Source organism: Heptranchias perlo, chromosome 13, assembly GCF_035084215.1.
Source record: "Heptranchias perlo isolate sHepPer1 chromosome 13, sHepPer1.hap1, whole genome shotgun sequence".
Classification (NCBI taxonomy): domain Eukaryota; kingdom Metazoa; phylum Chordata; class Chondrichthyes; order Hexanchiformes; family Hexanchidae; genus Heptranchias; species Heptranchias perlo.
Window position 1 is genome coordinate 34352632 of NC_090337.1, and position 17105 is coordinate 34369736.

General features: G+C 44.5%; 1 protein-coding gene across 1 annotated transcript in view; it reads right to left on the reverse strand.

Annotated features, from left to right (window-relative positions):
• pde6d (phosphodiesterase 6D, cGMP-specific, rod, delta) overlaps positions 1-17105 on the reverse strand; it is a 62290-nt gene that overhangs the window by 20399 nt on the left and 24786 nt on the right. The window contains exon 3 of the mRNA XM_067995305.1: positions 908-1033. Within this exon, the coding sequence (XP_067851406.1) occupies positions 908-1033 (126 nt within the window). The remainder of the gene's footprint in view (positions 1-907; positions 1034-17105) is intronic.

Here is a 17105-nt window from a genome sequence, read left to right on the forward strand (position 1 = left end):
AAGTTCCAAGACAAGGTACATAATAAGCAAAGATTATTGAATTTCATTGTTTTATTTTGGCTCTCTAATGTCCTAACGCGAATGGCCATCTAAAGCCATGAAATGCAGAACAACGCAAGATCAAACCAGTTTAATACTGGTTCAGCATAGATAGAACAAAAATAGTACCAACAGGCATCAAGTTAAGTCCCTCCTGCATAGCAGCACAACTATTAGGTTTTCAGTGCTATTTTCCCTGAAGTTGCTGAATAGTGAGAATATATCAGTCTCTGCTGAGGATGTAGCAAAAATTGCCCTGTACAGCATTCAGCTTAATAAGTTAACTTCCTGAATATTTGTGCACTGCCTCTGATCTTCTAACCCTGAAGTGAAGCCACCTATAGGAAAAATTATGGATTAGTGAAGAAGCAGTATCCAAGTTTATTTACATTCCATAATAGCATAGAAAGGTTTTCAGTTCTAGTGGAAAGTCCCATCTGAATTCGCTTACTTTACCCACTTCACTAATACCCATTAGCAAAAATATGACCATCGCCAAGGTTCCTAAGGGAGGACTAAAGTTATTAATGTAAGTAGATGAACATTTACACTGTCATTGACTTTTCTGGTCCCTCAATACTATGCATGGTTAAATAAGCAAAATAAAAAAGATGTTCATTGTGAATTATTTGTTCATATATATATATATATATATATATATATATGAAAACATATATATATATATATATATATATATATATATATGAAAAATGACTAAATACTAGAATTTATTTGCCATAGTTATTCTATAAATTATGCCTGGGTCAGATAATGCTTTATTACCTGAATAACTGATGTTTGCATAATTTTTTTATGCAGCCCACCATTAACATAATGCTAGTGACACAACTAAATACAAGATAATCACCTTCTAAGCACTGTCCTTTGAAGAAAACTTTTTGTTCTAGCCTGAATTTTTCCATCTGTTCAGATGAGGAAAAGTTTAGTTCTCTGGAAACGGCTTTACATTTCAGGATCTTTTTAGGAACCCGAGCTGCAAAGAAATCAAAACAAAGAGATTTTGGTTTGCAGCCACATGATAACCCCTTCTAAACTATTTAACAGCCATATTTAGCTATATGAGAGGAATCATCAGGTGACCCACAAGGAGTCCAATACCTTTATACTTGGTGGAGAGAGGAAGGAAGGAAGCAAGCACAGAAAATGAATTACCATGGGAACCAAACTAAAAAAATATATTTTAAGTCAAATACTTAAACAGGCTAGCTGTGTCTGGAGTATCTGTTTTCCACAAATCACACAAAATGCTTTCTAGAAAAAAAATCATTGCCATTTCTCCTCAATAACTGAAATTTCTAATTTCCAAAGATTTTTTTAAAAAGCAAAAAAAAATCAAAAATACATGTCACAGTAACATGATTAAATTCATTCATTTAGTTGTTTTTTTTATGTCTTATAATGCCTTCATTAAAGTTTTTACTTCAAAGCCAGAGCCTCTCTCACAAGCCTGAGCTTGGATTTGATACTTTTGCCTAGAGCAGTGACTATTTTAGCTGAATTCAGATTGTGCAGGATGCAGTAATGTAGTGATTATGTTACAGGACTAGTAATCCAGGGACCTGCACTAATAATCTTGGGGCAACTAGGTCTTGTATCTCATCCATCTCTTCCAGCTATCACTTGGTGCATTTCCCTGACTAACAACAAAACCCACATGAGGAATTGTGAACCTACAATGTTCCTTCCTGCGTGCAATGAACTTTCAAGCATCATTAAAAGATCTCCCATGGCATTGCTCACAATGAGTCAGACATTTAATAAAAGCAGGGTGTTATGCCAAGTAACATCATATCATCAGAAACATCATAATTTATCAGGATGCAGAGGGTGGACCTGTGATCCTGGATGGGAGCCAAAGGTTTGCCAGCAGTGGGATGGGGTTTCAATCTAGTGCTACAGCCACGTGGATGTAAAAAGAAAAGTACAGGAGAGTCTGAATGAAGGTATCATTGGTAAAAGGGCAGTCACTATTTTCAGGTTTTTATAGTGGATATTTTGGTTTAATGTCACCAGTCATTCCTGTAAGCGGACCTCGAATCCCCTGCCATCTGCAGTATACCTTTCTCTGCCCAATATCCACTGGTTAACCCAAAGATCATAACCGAGAACTCTTACTCCATACACTGACGACTGGAATGTATCACGTACCTGGAATTGTAGTTGATATTATTGTCACATCTAACATTTTAAAAAGGTTCTTCCAGGTAGAGACATATTTTTAGGTGGCAGAGAGAGACTGACTGACTTTGGGTACGCCACCTATGCTTTGTTTGTCCTTAGAATTGAAAACAGAAACATTTAATTATACAACTGTGCCAGCTATTTATCTAATTGCAGTGGCTAAGGAAAAACAAAGTAACGGAAGGGAAGATGAATTTTGGAAGCTTTTTTGAGCAAAATGGTTCATAAGTAAACTATTACCAACCCACACAGCAATGCTGCGAAAACCCACGAGACCCCCTCCCTGATGCTGTTAAACACCATGTACAAAGACAGTAAACCATATTTGGTTGAAGATACAAATAAAGTTTACGGTTTTATTTAAGTATAAAATATGAAAGTGTAAAGTATTATCTTTTGAATGTTTAGTCAATTTTGACAGGAAAATAGTATATACTGGGGTTGTCTATTTATGCAATTTATATGTTTATTACCGTAACCATGTCTTCATTTACTGCTAGTCCATAGGCAATCTCTTCAAGGTAAAGGACAAACTCCAATGTTTTCTGAACTAATTTTCCAAATTTAAAAGTGGAAGCTTTCTGTTTTTAATGTATTCTAAATGGTTATAGCGCCTTCTTTTTTCATTTATGCTGAAGTTTCATATAAACAGATTTATTTATACAACTGTGTCTATTTATTTATTTATATATCTGCAATGGGTAAAGAAAACACTATTTATTTTCCAGGAACTAATCAATAGCATTTACTTTACTGTCTCTGGGCAAAATTCTTTAAAAAAATGATTTCATTCACGATGCAATGGGGTCTAGGGATTCAGATTCACAAATCATTATAAATAGCAAGGCAGGTTAACAAGGCCATAAAAAATGCAGCAAAGCACTGGGGTTCATTTCTACAGGAATAGAATTGGAAAGCAGAGAAGTTTAGGTTATACCTATAAGGAAAGATTGACTAGGCTGGGAGTCTTTTCTCTAGAAAAGAGAAGACTGAGGGGTGACCTGATAGAGGTCTTCAAGATTATGAAAGGGTTTGATAGGGTAGATATAGAAATGTTTCCATTTGTGGGGGGAGACCAAAACTAGGGGCCATAAATATAAGACAGTCACTAATAAATCCAATAGGGAATTCAGGAGAAACGTCTTCACCCAGAGAGTGGTAAGAATGTGGAACTCGCTACCACAGGGAGTAGTTGAGGTGACTAGCATTGATGCATTTAAGGGGAAACTAGATAAAGACATGACGGAGAAGGGAATAGAAGGATATGTTGATAGGGTTAGATGAAGAAGGGTGGGAGGAGGCTCACGTGCAGCATAAACAACAGCATTTTTTTTATTCGTTCATGGGATGTGGGCATTGTTGGCAAGGCCAGCATTTATTGCCCATCCCTATTGCCCTTGAGAAGGTGGTGGTGAGCCACCTTCTTGAACTGCTGCATTCCGTGTAGTGAAGGTTCTCCCACAGTGCTGTTAGGTAGGGAGTTCCAGGATTTGACCCAGCCGCGATGAAGGAATGGCGATATATTTCCAAGACGGGATGGTGTGTGACTTGGAGGGGAACATGTAGGTGGTGTTGTTCCCATGTGCCTGCTGCCCTTGTCCTTCTAGGGTGGTGGGGTCGCGGGTTTGGGAGGTGCTGTTGAAGAAGCCGTGGCGAGTTGCTGCAGTGCATCCGAAAGATAGTACACACTGCAGCCATGGTGCGCCAGTGGTGAAGGGAGTGAATGTTTAGGGTGGTGGATGGGGTGCCAATCAAGCAGGCTGCTTTGTCCTGGATGGTGTCGAGCTTCTTGAGTGTTGTTGAAGCTGCACTCATCCAGGCAAGTGGATTGTATTCCATCACACTCCTGACTTGTGCCTTGAAGACGGTGGAAAAGCTTTGGGGAGTCAGGAAGTGAGGCACTCACCGCAGAATACCCAGCCGCTGACCTGCTCTTGTAGCCACAGTATTTATGCGGCTGGTCCAGTTAAGTTTCTGGTCAATGGTGACCCCCCAGGATGTTGATGGTGGGGGAATTCAGCAATGGTAATGCCTTTGAATGTCATGGGAATGTGGTTAGACTCTCTCTTCTTGGAGATGGTCATTGCCTGGCACTTGTGTGGCGCAAATGTTACTTGCCACTTATCAGCCCAAGCCTGGATGTTGTCCAGGTCTTGCTGCACGCAGGCACGGACTGCTTTATTATCTGAGGGGTTGAGAATGGAACTGAACACTGCAATCGTTAGCGAACATCCCCATTTCTGACCTTATGATGGAGGGAAGGTCATTGATGAAGCAGCTGAAGATGGATGGGCCTTGGACACTGCCCTGAGGAACTCCTGCAGCAATGTCCTGGGGCTGAGATGATTGGCCTCCAACAACCACTACCATCTTCCTTTGTGCTAGGTACGACTCCAGCCACTGCAGAGTTTTCCCCCTGATTCCCATTGACTTCAATTTTACTAGGGCTCCTTGGTGCCACACTCGGTCAAATGCTGCCTTGATGTCAAGGGCAGTCTCTCTCACCTCACCTCTGGAATTCAGCTCTTTTGTCCATGTTTGGACCAAGGCTGTAATGAGCCGAGTGGTCCTGGCAGAACCCAAATTGAGCATCGGTGAGCAGGTTATTGGTGAGTAAGTGCAGCTTGATAGCACTGCCGACAACACCTTCCATCACTTTGCTGATGATTGAGAGTAGACTGATGGGGCAGTAATTGGCCGATTGGATTTGTGCTGCTTTTTGTGGACAGGACATATCTGGGTAATTTTCCACATTGTTGGGTAGATGCCAGTGTTGTAGCTGTACTGGAGCAATTTGGCTAGAGGCGCGGCTAGTTCTGGAGCACAAGTCTTCAGCACTACAACGGGATGTCGTCGGGGCCCATTGCCTTTGTTGTATCCAATGCACTCAGCCGTTTCTTGATATCACGTGGGGTGAATCAAATTGGCTGAAGACTGCCTTCTGTGATGGTGGGGATATCAGGAGGAGGCCGAGTTAGATCATCCACTCGGCACTTCTGGCTGAAGGTGGTTGCAAATGCTTCAGCCTTGTGTTTTGCACTCACGTGCTGGACTCTGCCATCATTGAGGATGGGGATGTTCACAGGGCCTCCTCCTCTCATTAGTTGTTTAATTGTCCACCACCATTCACGACTGGATGTGGCAAGACTGCAGAGCTTTGATCTGATCCATTGGTTGTGGAATCGCTTAGCTCTGTCTATAGAATGTTGCTTCTGCTGTTTAGCATACATGTAGTCCTGAGTTGTAGCTTCACCAGGTTGGCACCTCATTTTCAGGTACGCCTGGTGCTGCTCCCAGCATGTTCTTCTACACTTCTCATTGTTGGTAATGGTACAGTGAGGAATATGCTAGGCCATGAGGTTACAGATTGTGCAGGAATACAAACCTGCTGCTGCTGATGCCCAGTTTTGAGCTGTTAGATCTGTTCTGAATCTATCCCATTTAGCATGGTGGTAGTGCCACACAACACGTTGGATGGTGTCCTTAGTGTGAAGACGGGACTTCGTCTCCACAAGGACTATGCGGAGGTCACTCCTACCAATACCATCATGGACAAATGCATCTGCGACAGGTTGATTGGTGAGGACGAGGTCAAGTAGGTTTTTCCCTCGTGTTGGTTTGCTCACCACCTGCCGCAGGCCCAGTCTGGCAGCTATGTCCTTCAGGACTCGGCCTGCTCGGTCAGTAGTGGTGCTACCGAGCCACTCTTGGTGATGGACATTGAAGTTCCCCCACCCAGAGTACATTCTGCGCCCTTGCTGCACTCAGTGCTTCCTCCAAGTGGTGCTCAACATGGAGGAGGACTGATTCATCAGCTGAGGGAGGGCAGTAGGTGGTAATCAGCAGGAGGTTTCCTTGCCCATGTTTGACCTGATGCCACGAGATTTCATGGCGTCTCGAGTCAATGTTGAAGACTCCCAGGGCCACTCCCTCCTGACTGTATATCATTGTACCGCCACCTCTGGTAGGTCTGTCCTGCCGGTGGGACAGGACAGACCCAGGGATGGTGATGGAAGAGTCTGGGACATTGGCTGAAAGGTATGATTCTGTGAGTTTTTTAAAAATTCGTTCATGGTTTGTGGGCGTCGCTGGCGAGGCCAGCATTTATTGCCCATCCCTCATTGCCCTTGAGAAGGTGGTGGTGATCCGCCTTCTTGAACCGCTGTCGTCCGTGTGGTGAAGTATGGCTGTCAGGCTGTTGCTTGACTAGTCTGTGGGACAGCTCTCCCAATTTTGGCACAAGTCCCCAGATGTTAGTGAGGAGGATTTTGCAGGGTCGACTGGGCTTGGTTTGCCTTTGTCGTGTCCGGTGCCTGGTGGTCCGATGCTGGTGGTCCGTCCGGTTTTATTCTTATTATGACTTTTCGTAGCGAGATTGTACAAATGAGAGGCTTGCTAGGTCATTTCAGAGGGCGATTAAGAATCAGCCACATTGCAGTGGGTCTGGAATCACATATAGGCCAGACTGGGTAAGGACAGCAGGTTTCCTTCCCTAAAGGACCAGATGGGTTTTTACAACAATCGGGTGGTTTTATGACCACCATTACTGATACAAGTTTTTTTTTAAATTCCAGATTTTATTTAATTAATTGACCTGTTGGGCTGAATGGCCTCTTTCTGTACTGTACATTCTTTGTAAGTTATGTTAAACTTGTATCGAGCCATGGTTAGACCATGCTTGGAGTACCATGTACAGTTCTGATCTCCATCATTACAAAAAGGATATGGAGGCTCTGGAGAAGGTACAAAAAAAGATTTACAAGAATGATACCAGAACTGAGAAGTTATACCTATCAGGAAAGACTGAACAGGCTGGGGTTCTTTTCTCCATGAAGAGGTATTTTTTAACCTAATAGAGGTCTTTAAAATACTGAAAGGGTTTGATGGGTTAGATGTAGAGAAGATGTTTCCATTTGTGGGGGAGTTCAAAAATAGGGGTCATAAATATAAAAAGTCACTAATAAATCCAATAATGAATTCAGGAGAAACTTCTTTACCCAAAGAGTGGCTAGAATGTGGAACTTGCTACCACATGGAGTAGTTGAGGTGAATAGCATAGATGCATTTAAGGGGAAGCTAGATAAGTACACGAGGGAGAAAGGAATAGAAGGAAATGCTGATAGGGTTAGATGAAGTAGGGTGGGAAGAGGCTCATGTGGAGCATAAACACCAGCACAGACCAGTTGGGCCAAATGGCCTGTTTCTGTGCTGTAAATTCTTTGTAATCACCTCCTTTGGAACAGAGTAACCTGTGACTCACTGCAAGCAACCACACAGGAGATCCACTAGTAATAAAGTAAAACCAGTATATGTGCATGCTTTTCTTGATCATCATAATCCTGTGTGATATTTATTATAAATTTCTTGCAGCTCATTGTCTCATGTACAATATGCAAATTTCTTCCAAATATTACAAAATTACAGGTTAATTACCTAAGAGGAAAGCCATTCAGTCTATTTTAATTTATTTATCCAGAAAAACCCTACAGTTGCCCCATTTCAGCATCTAATTGTTTCTTTAATGATTCTAGAGTTTGCACCCCAATACTCTATCTGGGTATCCATTCTAGTGCTGATCAATCTTTGTGTCAAGAGGTACTTCCTGCTAACAGTCTGAAATTTACCTTTTACAAGTTGAATCAGTGTCCCCTTGTCCCACTTTTGCAATTTAATTTAAAGTAATACTGCATTCCCTTAACAGTCTTACATACCTCTAAGATCACCTCTCAGATGCCTTTCATCTCTGAGCTTTAGAGCTTGGTGAGAGTTGGGTGAATCCGCTAAATGGAGTGGTTTGCTAAACAGAGTGACGACAGGAATTTGGAGAGAGTGGGAATTTAGTGCAAAGGGGAAAGGAGATGCTAAGTAACTTAAACCAAGGGGCAACAGTAAATAAGTAAATATATAATCAGAGTAATTAATTAGGTCTAAGGGGATAAAAGTAAAATTAAAGAGAGGATACCAACATTAAAGGGATCCGAACTGCATCAAATAAAAATCTGGTACACATAAATAAATAGGAGTACGGTGATACTATACACATACACACACACACACATCAGCTATCACATCATTTAAGCAAAATGATGTGATAGCTGAGACCTGTTGCCTGCAATTCATGTGTCATGTAGGAACTCCAGGATGCTTCATGTGTGCAGGAAGTGCTTCCAGTTGCTCGAGCTTGAGGTTTCTGACCTTGAGGATCGGCTGGAGTCACTGCAGGGCATATGGGAGGCTGAAAATTTCCTGGAGCACACATTCCAGGAGGTGGTCACCTCGCAGCACAGAGCGTTCAGGAAGATAGTAAGTGGGTGGCCATCCGGCAGGGTAGGAAGAGGCAGGCAGTGCTGGAATCCTCCGGGGGTGTGGCACTCTCAAACTGGTTTTCAGTGCTGATAGTGAGGGCGACGGCACCGCGGGGGAGTGTAGTCTAGAACACATCCACAGCACTGTGGGGTAAATGACTGCACAGGGGGACACAGCAAAGTGTAAGAATGCAGTGATTATAAGGGATTCGGTGGTGAGTGTCTGGAACGAGCTGCCAGAGGCAGTAGTAGAGGCGGGTACAATTTTGTCTTTTAAAAAGCATTTGGACAGTTACATGGGTAAGATGGGTATAGAGGGATATGGGCCAAGTGCAGGCAATTGGGACTAGCTTAGTGGTATAAACTGGGCGACATGGACATGTTGGGCCGAAGGGCCTGTTTCCATGTTGTAACTTCTATGATTCTATGATAGTCAGGGGGATAGACAGGCATTTCTGCAACCGCCGACGTGAGTCTAACATGGTGTGTTGCCTCCCTGGTGCCAGGGTAAAGGATATCACGTAACAGGTGCAGAAAATTCTGCGCGGGGGGGGGGGGGGGGGGGGGTAAGGGGAACAGCCAGAAGTGGTCCATGTTGGAACCAAGGACATAGGTAGCAAAAGGGTTGAGGTCCTACAGGCAGAGTTTCAGAAGCTAGGGAGAAAGTTAAAGAGCAAGATTACTCTCAATGCCGCGTGCTAGTGAGTATAGTAACAGTAAAATAAGCCAGGTTAATGCATGGCTGGAGAAATTGTGCAGGAGGGAGGGCTTCAGATTCCTGGAGCACTGGGACCAGTTCTGGGGAAGGAGGGGCCTGTACAAGATGGACGGGTTGCATCTCAACAGGGCTGGGACCAATGTCCTTGCAGGGAGGTTAACTAGTGCTGAGGGGGAGGGTTTAAACTAATTTGGTAGGGGGAGGGGCACTAGGATGAAGCATTTGAGAGGAGATACAAGGTGCACAGAGGACTGGGAGAGACAACAGCATTAGAATAAAAATTAGTTCAGAAATAGGAGGGATCAGATATGGGGGGGGAATGTGAGGCAGACTAAGATGAGTTTAGAGTGCATGTGCATAAATCCATGGAGCATGGTAAATAAGGTTAGTGAGCTGCAGGCACAAGTAGCCACATGGGATTATAATATAGTGGCAATAACAGAGACCTGAAACAAGGGGAGGAATGTGCATTTAGTATTCCTGGCTACAATATATTTAGGAAAGATAGGGAAAAAAAGTGGGGGGGGCAGCAGTATTGATTAAAGATACTGTTACAGCACTAGAAAGGGATGATGTACTTGAGGGTTCGAAGACAGTCTATTTGGTTAGAATTATGGAACAATAGAGGAGCTATTACACTGGTGGGTGTATTCTATAGGCCACCAAATATTGGAAAAGAGATAGAGGAGCAAATTTGCAGGCAAACTGCAGAAAGGTGCAAGAACTTTAGAGTAGTGATAATGGGGGACTTCAGTTATCTGAGAAAATAACAGTGTAAAGGGCAAAAAGGGGGAGGAATTCCTGAAATGTGTGCAAGAGAACTTTCTTGATCAGTATGTTTCCAGCCCAGCGTGGAAGGAAGCAGTGCTGGATCTAGTTCTGGGGAATGAAGTGGGGCAAGTGGAGCATATTTCAATGGGAGAGCATTTGGGAAACAGTGATCACAATATCATTAGGTTTAGAGTAGTTATGGAAAAGGATAAGGAACAATCAAATGTGAAAATACCCAACTGGAGGAGGGCTAATTTCAATGAGTTGAAATGGGATCTGGCCCAGGTGGACTGGAATCAGATTGGCAGGTAAAACAGTAAATGAGCAATGGCAGGCCTTTAAAAAGAAGAGATAGTTCGGGAACAGACTAGATACATTCCCACGAGGATGAAAGGAAGGGCATCCAAAGCTAGAGCTCCCTGGATGACTAAAGATAGAGATTAAAATGAAACAGAAAAAGGAGGCTTATGATAAATGTCAGCTTCAAAATTCAGTACTAAAGGAGTACTTTGCATCTGTCTTCACTAAAGAAGAGGATGCTGCCAATGTCACAGTAAAGGAGGAGATAGTAGAGAAATTAGATAGGATAAAAATAGATAAAGAAGGTACTAAAAAGGTTGGCAGTCCTCAAAGTAGAAAAGTCACCTGGTCCGGATGGGATGCATCCTAGGTTGCTGAGGGAAGCAAGGGTGGAAATTGCAGCGGCTCTGACCACTATTTTGTAATCCTCCCTAGATATGGGAGATGTGCCAGAGGACTGGAGGATTGCAAATGTTACATCCCTGTTCAAAGGGAGGAGTGATAAACCTGGCATCTACAGGCCGGTCAGCCTAATGTCAGTGGTGGGGAAACTTTGAGAGACTTTAATCCGGGACAAAATTAATTGGCACTTGGAAAAATATGGAGTAATTAATGAAAGCGAGCACAGATTTGTTAAAGGCAAATTGTGTTTGCCTAACTTGATTGAGTTCTTTAAGAACATAAGAAATAGGATCAGGAGTAGGCCATATGGCCCCTTGCGGCTGCTCCGCCATTCAATAAGATCATGGCTGATCTTCGACCTCAACTCCACTTTCCCGCCCAATCCCCATATTTTTTTTAAATGGTGAGAAACTGTTAAATTTGGAATTCAGGGGGATTTCGGTATCCTTGTACACGAAACAGAGGCAAATAATGAAGTCACGGAGAGGGTTGATGAGGGTAGTACAGTTGATATTGTGTATATGGACTTTCAAAAGGTGCTTGACAAAGTACCACATAATAGACTGGTCAGCAAAATTAAAGCCCATGGGATTAAAGGGGCAGTTGCTGCTTGGATACGAAAAGGGACAGAAAACAGAGAGTAGTGGTGAACGGTTGTTTTTCAGACTGGAGGGAAGTGTGCAGTGGTGTCTCCCGGGGTCGGTGTTGGGACCGCTGCTGTTTTTGATATATATTAATGACCTGGACTTGGGTATACAGGGCGTAATTTCAAAGTTTGCAGATGACATGAAACTCGAAAATGTAGTAAACAGTGAGGAGGATAGTAACAGACTTCAGGAGGACATACAGAATGATGAAATGGGCAGCTACACGGCAGATGAATTTTAACACAGGGAAGTGTGAAGTGATTCATTTTGATAGGAAGAATGAGGAGAGGCAATGCAAACTAAAGGTACAATTTTAAAGGGGGTGCAGGTACAGAGAGGCCTGGGGGTGTACATATACAAGTCTTTGAAAGTGGCAGGACAAATTGAGAAGGCTGTTAAAAAGGCATACAGAATCCTTGGCTTTATAAAAAGAGGCATAGAGCACAAAAGCAAGGATGTTATGCTAAACCTTTATAAAACACTGGTTAGGCCCTAGCCAGTGTATTGTGGCCAATTCTGGGCACCACACTTTAGGAAGGATGTCAAGGCCTTAGAAAGGGTGTAGAGGAGATTTACGACAACGTACCAGGGGTGAAAGACATCTGTTATGTGGAGAGATTGGAGAATCTGGGGTTGTTCTCCTTAGAGCAGAGAAAGTTAAGGAAAGATTTGATAGAGGTGTTCAAAATCATGAAGGGTTTTGATAAGAGTAAATAAGGAGAAACTGTTTCCAGTGGCAGAAGGGTCGGTAACCAGAGGACACAGATTTAAGGTAAATGGCAAAAGAACCTCAGGCGAAATGAGGAAAACATTTTTTTACGCAACGAATTGCAATGATCTGGAATGCACTGCCTGAATGGGTGGGGAAGCAGATTCAATAATAATTTTCAAAAGGGAATTGGATAAATACTTGAAGGGGAAAAATTTGCAGGGCTATGGGGAAAGAGCAGGGGAGTGGGACTAATTGGATAGCTCTTTCAAAGAGCTGGCACAGGCACGATGGGCCGAATGGCCTCCTTCTGTGCTGTTTCATTCCATGATTCCTTCTAGGCTGAAGAGCTCAAGTTTCTCCAGTCTTTCTCCATAACTCAATCCTCTTGAAACTTGGGATCAGCCTCAAGGTTGCTCTCTGCACTGCCTCCAGTATATTAATATCTCTTAGTCACCAGAACTGGGCACAGTACTTAAAGTGTGGTTTGATGACAACTTCTTATGGCTTATTTCTTACTGTTTTGGCTATGTAGGGGAAGGTTTAAACTAGAATGGCAGGGGGATGGGAACCTGAGCAGGGAGACAGAGGAGGGGGAAACAAGGTTAGAAACAAAAGACAGAAAGGGAAGATGCAATAGTGGAAGGCAGAGAAAACAAGAGCGAAAAACAAATAGGGCCTTAGTGCAAAATAAAACTAAGATGACTAGCAATCTTAAAAAGATAGGTCTAAAGACATAGGGCCCGATGTTAGCAGGGCTGCGGGTTCTCGGCGGGGGGGCTATCGGGCGCGTGCGTAACGCGCCAGGTGAAATTAGTCAGCTTCCCGCGCAATTGTAGCATCCAATCCACTAATTGGATCCACTTACCTGCTCCTCCGGATTCCCCACTGCTGATCTGCGCGTCGGGCGGACTGCGCATGTGCAGTAAGATCTGTCAGCTAGAGGAGCTCTATTTAAAGGGGCAGTCCTCCACTGACAGATGCTGCAACAAACAGAAAAAATCACAGCATGGAGCAGCCCAGGGGGAAGGCTGCTCCCAGTTTAATGATGCCTCACTCCAGATATCAATACATGGGGTGAGGAGGAGGGGGAGGACAGAGATCTTCCTCCCGGCGGGCGGGAGGAAGCGGCCTGCCTCTGCCACCAGGAAGGCCTGGCTCGAGGTGGCAGAGGAGGTCACCTGCACCACCAACATATCGCCCACCTGCATACAGTGCAGGAGGCGCTCCAATGACCTCAGTAGGTCAGCCAAAGTGAGTACACTTACTCTTTCCCCCACACTCCGTCTGCCACATCACTGCCCCCAACCCACATCTCCTTCTGCACTGCCAACACTACTCTGTCACATCACCCCTCATACCCACTCAAACCTCATCCTCATCGTACCTGCACCTACTCACCTCGCCAGTACTCATCCCGCCACTACCACTCAACCCAATCCTCATACAATCTCATGGCTCGATCTCGTACTCACCCTCTCATGCATCTCTTTCACGGCCAGCCTCACTCAACCTGCCACTACCTGTGCTGCAGCCACAGGGCATGCATCACATATGTGCAGTAGGCAGCGTAAGGCAAACGTGTCGTGAGCATGAAGGGGATGCACAAGGGTGTTTGAGGGTTTGTCATGGTTGTTACTTATATTGAATTTCTGACCAACTCACATCACATATTATATTGGCACCACTACTGCCATGTCTTCGCGAATCTTGTCTGGTCTGTGCAATAATGCCCTTTCCTGAGGATCACTATGAAGACCCACAACTGATGCCACCCATTGTGTCACTGCAGAGTGGGTGTAGGTGTATTTGCAGGGCGCTTTTGTGCAGACGGCTGAGAGACGTCGGCGATGTCCCCGGTTGCACCCTGGAAGAATGCGGAGGAGAGGTTGTTTAGAGCAGTGGTGACTTTGACAGCGACAGGTAAGAAGATGGTGCTCGGGCCAGCGGGGAGCAGCTTGGCATGAAGGAGGCTGCAGATGTCCACGACTACATGTCGAGTGACTCTGAGCCTCCGTGTGCACTGCTGCTCAGAGAGGTCCAGGAAGCTGAGCCTCGGTCTGTGGACCCTGTGGCGAGGGTAGTGCCCTCTGCGACGCATCGCTCTCTGCGGTAGCCCTCCCTCCTGCTGTGCAGGTGGATGTGTCACAGCACTCTGTTGTGGAGCTCCATGTGTCAGAGGTGGACGGCGTGGATGGCGAGGCTGGTGACGCTGTTCGCCCTCCGAGGAAGTCATGACTGCAGCTACGGCGGCCCCCATCCGGAAGATGTACATCTGAGGGGGTCCGCAAGGTAGGTACATCTCTCTGGACCCCGGGGTAAGTGTGCAAGTTGGTGACTTTGATTGTCAGGAGGAGGGTGGTGGAGGCCAAACTTTGTCCCAAGTGACAGAGTGGCCTCCTGCAATGAGTGAGGGTCTCCCCCCACCCCCCACCTGTCAAATGGACCTTTGCAGCTGCCACAGGCTGATGGCTGCAACAGGTCCATTTGAACTGGGAGTGTTTCCCCCAGTGTGGGAAACAGTCCCAGTTTGCTCCAAAATCCCACCCCATCTCACATAATCCCTTAATCAGGTCAGTTAATGACCTGAACAAGCCAAATAAATACTTTCAAGTGGCATCCCGCTGGCTTTAATTGCCTGCGGGATTCCCACCAGCGGGGGCTGCGCGCGCACGCCGGCGCGTCAGCGGGGAACCCGGAAGTGCGCGGGTTCGATGCGGGCTCCAGTCCCGCTCCGGGATTTCCCGATTTTTGGGGCCCCACCGCCAGAAACGCACCCGATAGCGGGTGCTAAAATGCTGGCCATTGTGTCCAAATGCGCGGAGCATTCACGATAAGGTAGACGAATTAACAGCACGGATCGATATTAACGGTTATGATATAGTTGCGATTACGGAGACATGGCTGCAGGGTGACCAAGGATGGGAACTGAACATCCAGGGGTATTCAATATTTAGGAAGGACAGGCAAAAAGGGAAAGGAGGTGGGGTTGCGTTGTTAGTAAAGGAGGAAAATCAATGCAATAATGAGGAAGGATATTGGCTCGGAAAAACATGATGTGGAATCTGCATGTTTGGAGCTAAGAAACACCAAGGGGCAGAAAACGTTGGTGGGGGTTGTCCATAGGCCCCCAAACAGTAGTGGAGATGTAGGGGAGGGCATTAAACAGGAAATTAGAGACGCATGCAAGAAGGGTACAACTATAATCATGGGTGACTTTAATATACGTATAGATTGGTCAAACCAAATTAGCAATAATACTGTAGGGGAGGAATTCCTGGCGTGTGTACATGATGGTTTTCTAGACCAATACGTTGAGGAACCAACTAGAGGACACACAATCCTAGACTGGGTATTGTGCAATGAGAAAGGATTAATTAACAATCTTGTTGTGCGGGATCCCTTCGGGAAGAGCGACCATAACATGATAGAACTCCTCATTAAGATGGAGTGAAGTGATTGAATCCGCAACTAGGATCCTGAATCTAAGTAAAAGGAAATTACGAAAGTATGAGGTGCGAGTTGGCTATGATAGATTGGGGAACTTTACTATAAGGGATGACGGTGGATAGGCAATGGCTAATATTTAAAGAATGTGTGCAGGAATTACAACAATTATTCCGGCGCAAAAATAAAACAGGAAAGGTGGCTCAACTGTGCCTTACAAAAGAAATTAGGGATAGTATTAGATCCAAAAAGGAGGCATATAAAATTGCCAGAAAAAGCGGCAAGCCTGAGGATTGAGAGCAGTGCAGAATTCAGCAAAGGAGGGCAAAGAGATTGATTAAGAGGGGAAAAATAGAGTAGGAGAGTAAACAAGCAGGGAACATAAAAACTGACTGTTAAAGCTTCTATAAATATGTCAAGAGAAAAAGATTAGTGAAGATAAATGTAGGTCCCTTACAGTCAGAAATGGGGGAAATTATAATGGGGAACAAAGAAATGGCAGAACAATTAAACACATACTTTGGTTCTGTCTTCACAAAGGAGAACACAAATAACCTCCCAGAAATGTTAGGGAACCAAGGGTCTAGTGAGAGGGGGGAACTGAAGGAAACCAGTATTAGTAAAAAAAAAGTGCTAGGGAAATTAATGGGGCTAAAGGCTGACAAATCCCCAGGGCCTGATAATCTACATCCCAGAGTACTAAAGGAAGTGGCCCTGGAAATAGTGGACATATTGATGATCATCTTCCAAAATTCTATAGACTCTGGAACAGTTCCTACAGATTGGAGGGTGGCAAATGTCACCCCACTATTTACAAAAGGAGGGAGAGAAAAAACAGAGAATTACAGACCAGTTAGCCTAACATCAGTATTGGGGAAAATGCTAGAGTCTATTATAAAAGATCTGATAACAGAACCCTTGGAGGGCATTAACGGGATTGGACAGAGTCAGCATGGGTTTATGAAAGGGAAATCATGCTTAACAAATCTACTGGAGTTTTTTGAGCTGTAACTAGTAGAATAGGTAAGGGAGAACCAGTGGATGTGGTGTATTTGGATTTTCAGAAGGCTTTTGATAAGAGGTTAGTGTGCAAAATTAAAGCACATGAGATTGGGGGGAATATACTGGCATGGATTGAGAATTGGTTGACAGACAGGAAACAGAGAGTAGGAATAAACAGGTCTTTTTCCGGGTGACAGGCAGTGACTAGTGGGGTACCGCAGGGATCAAAGCTTGGGCCCCAGCTATTCACAATATATATCAATGATTTGGATGAAGGAACTAAATGTAACATTTCCAAGTTTGCAGACGACACAAAGCTGGGGTGGAATGTGAGCTCTGAGGAGGATGCAAAGAGGCTCCAATATGATTTAGACAAGTTGGGTGAGTGGGCAAGAACATGGCACATGCAGTATAACGTAGATAAATGTGAGGTTATCCACTTTGGTTGTAAAAACAGAAAGGCAGATTATTATCTAAATGGTGACAGATTGGGAAAAGGGGAGGTGCAACGAGACCTGGGTGTCCTTGTACACCAGTCGCGAGCATTCAGGTGCAGCAAGCAG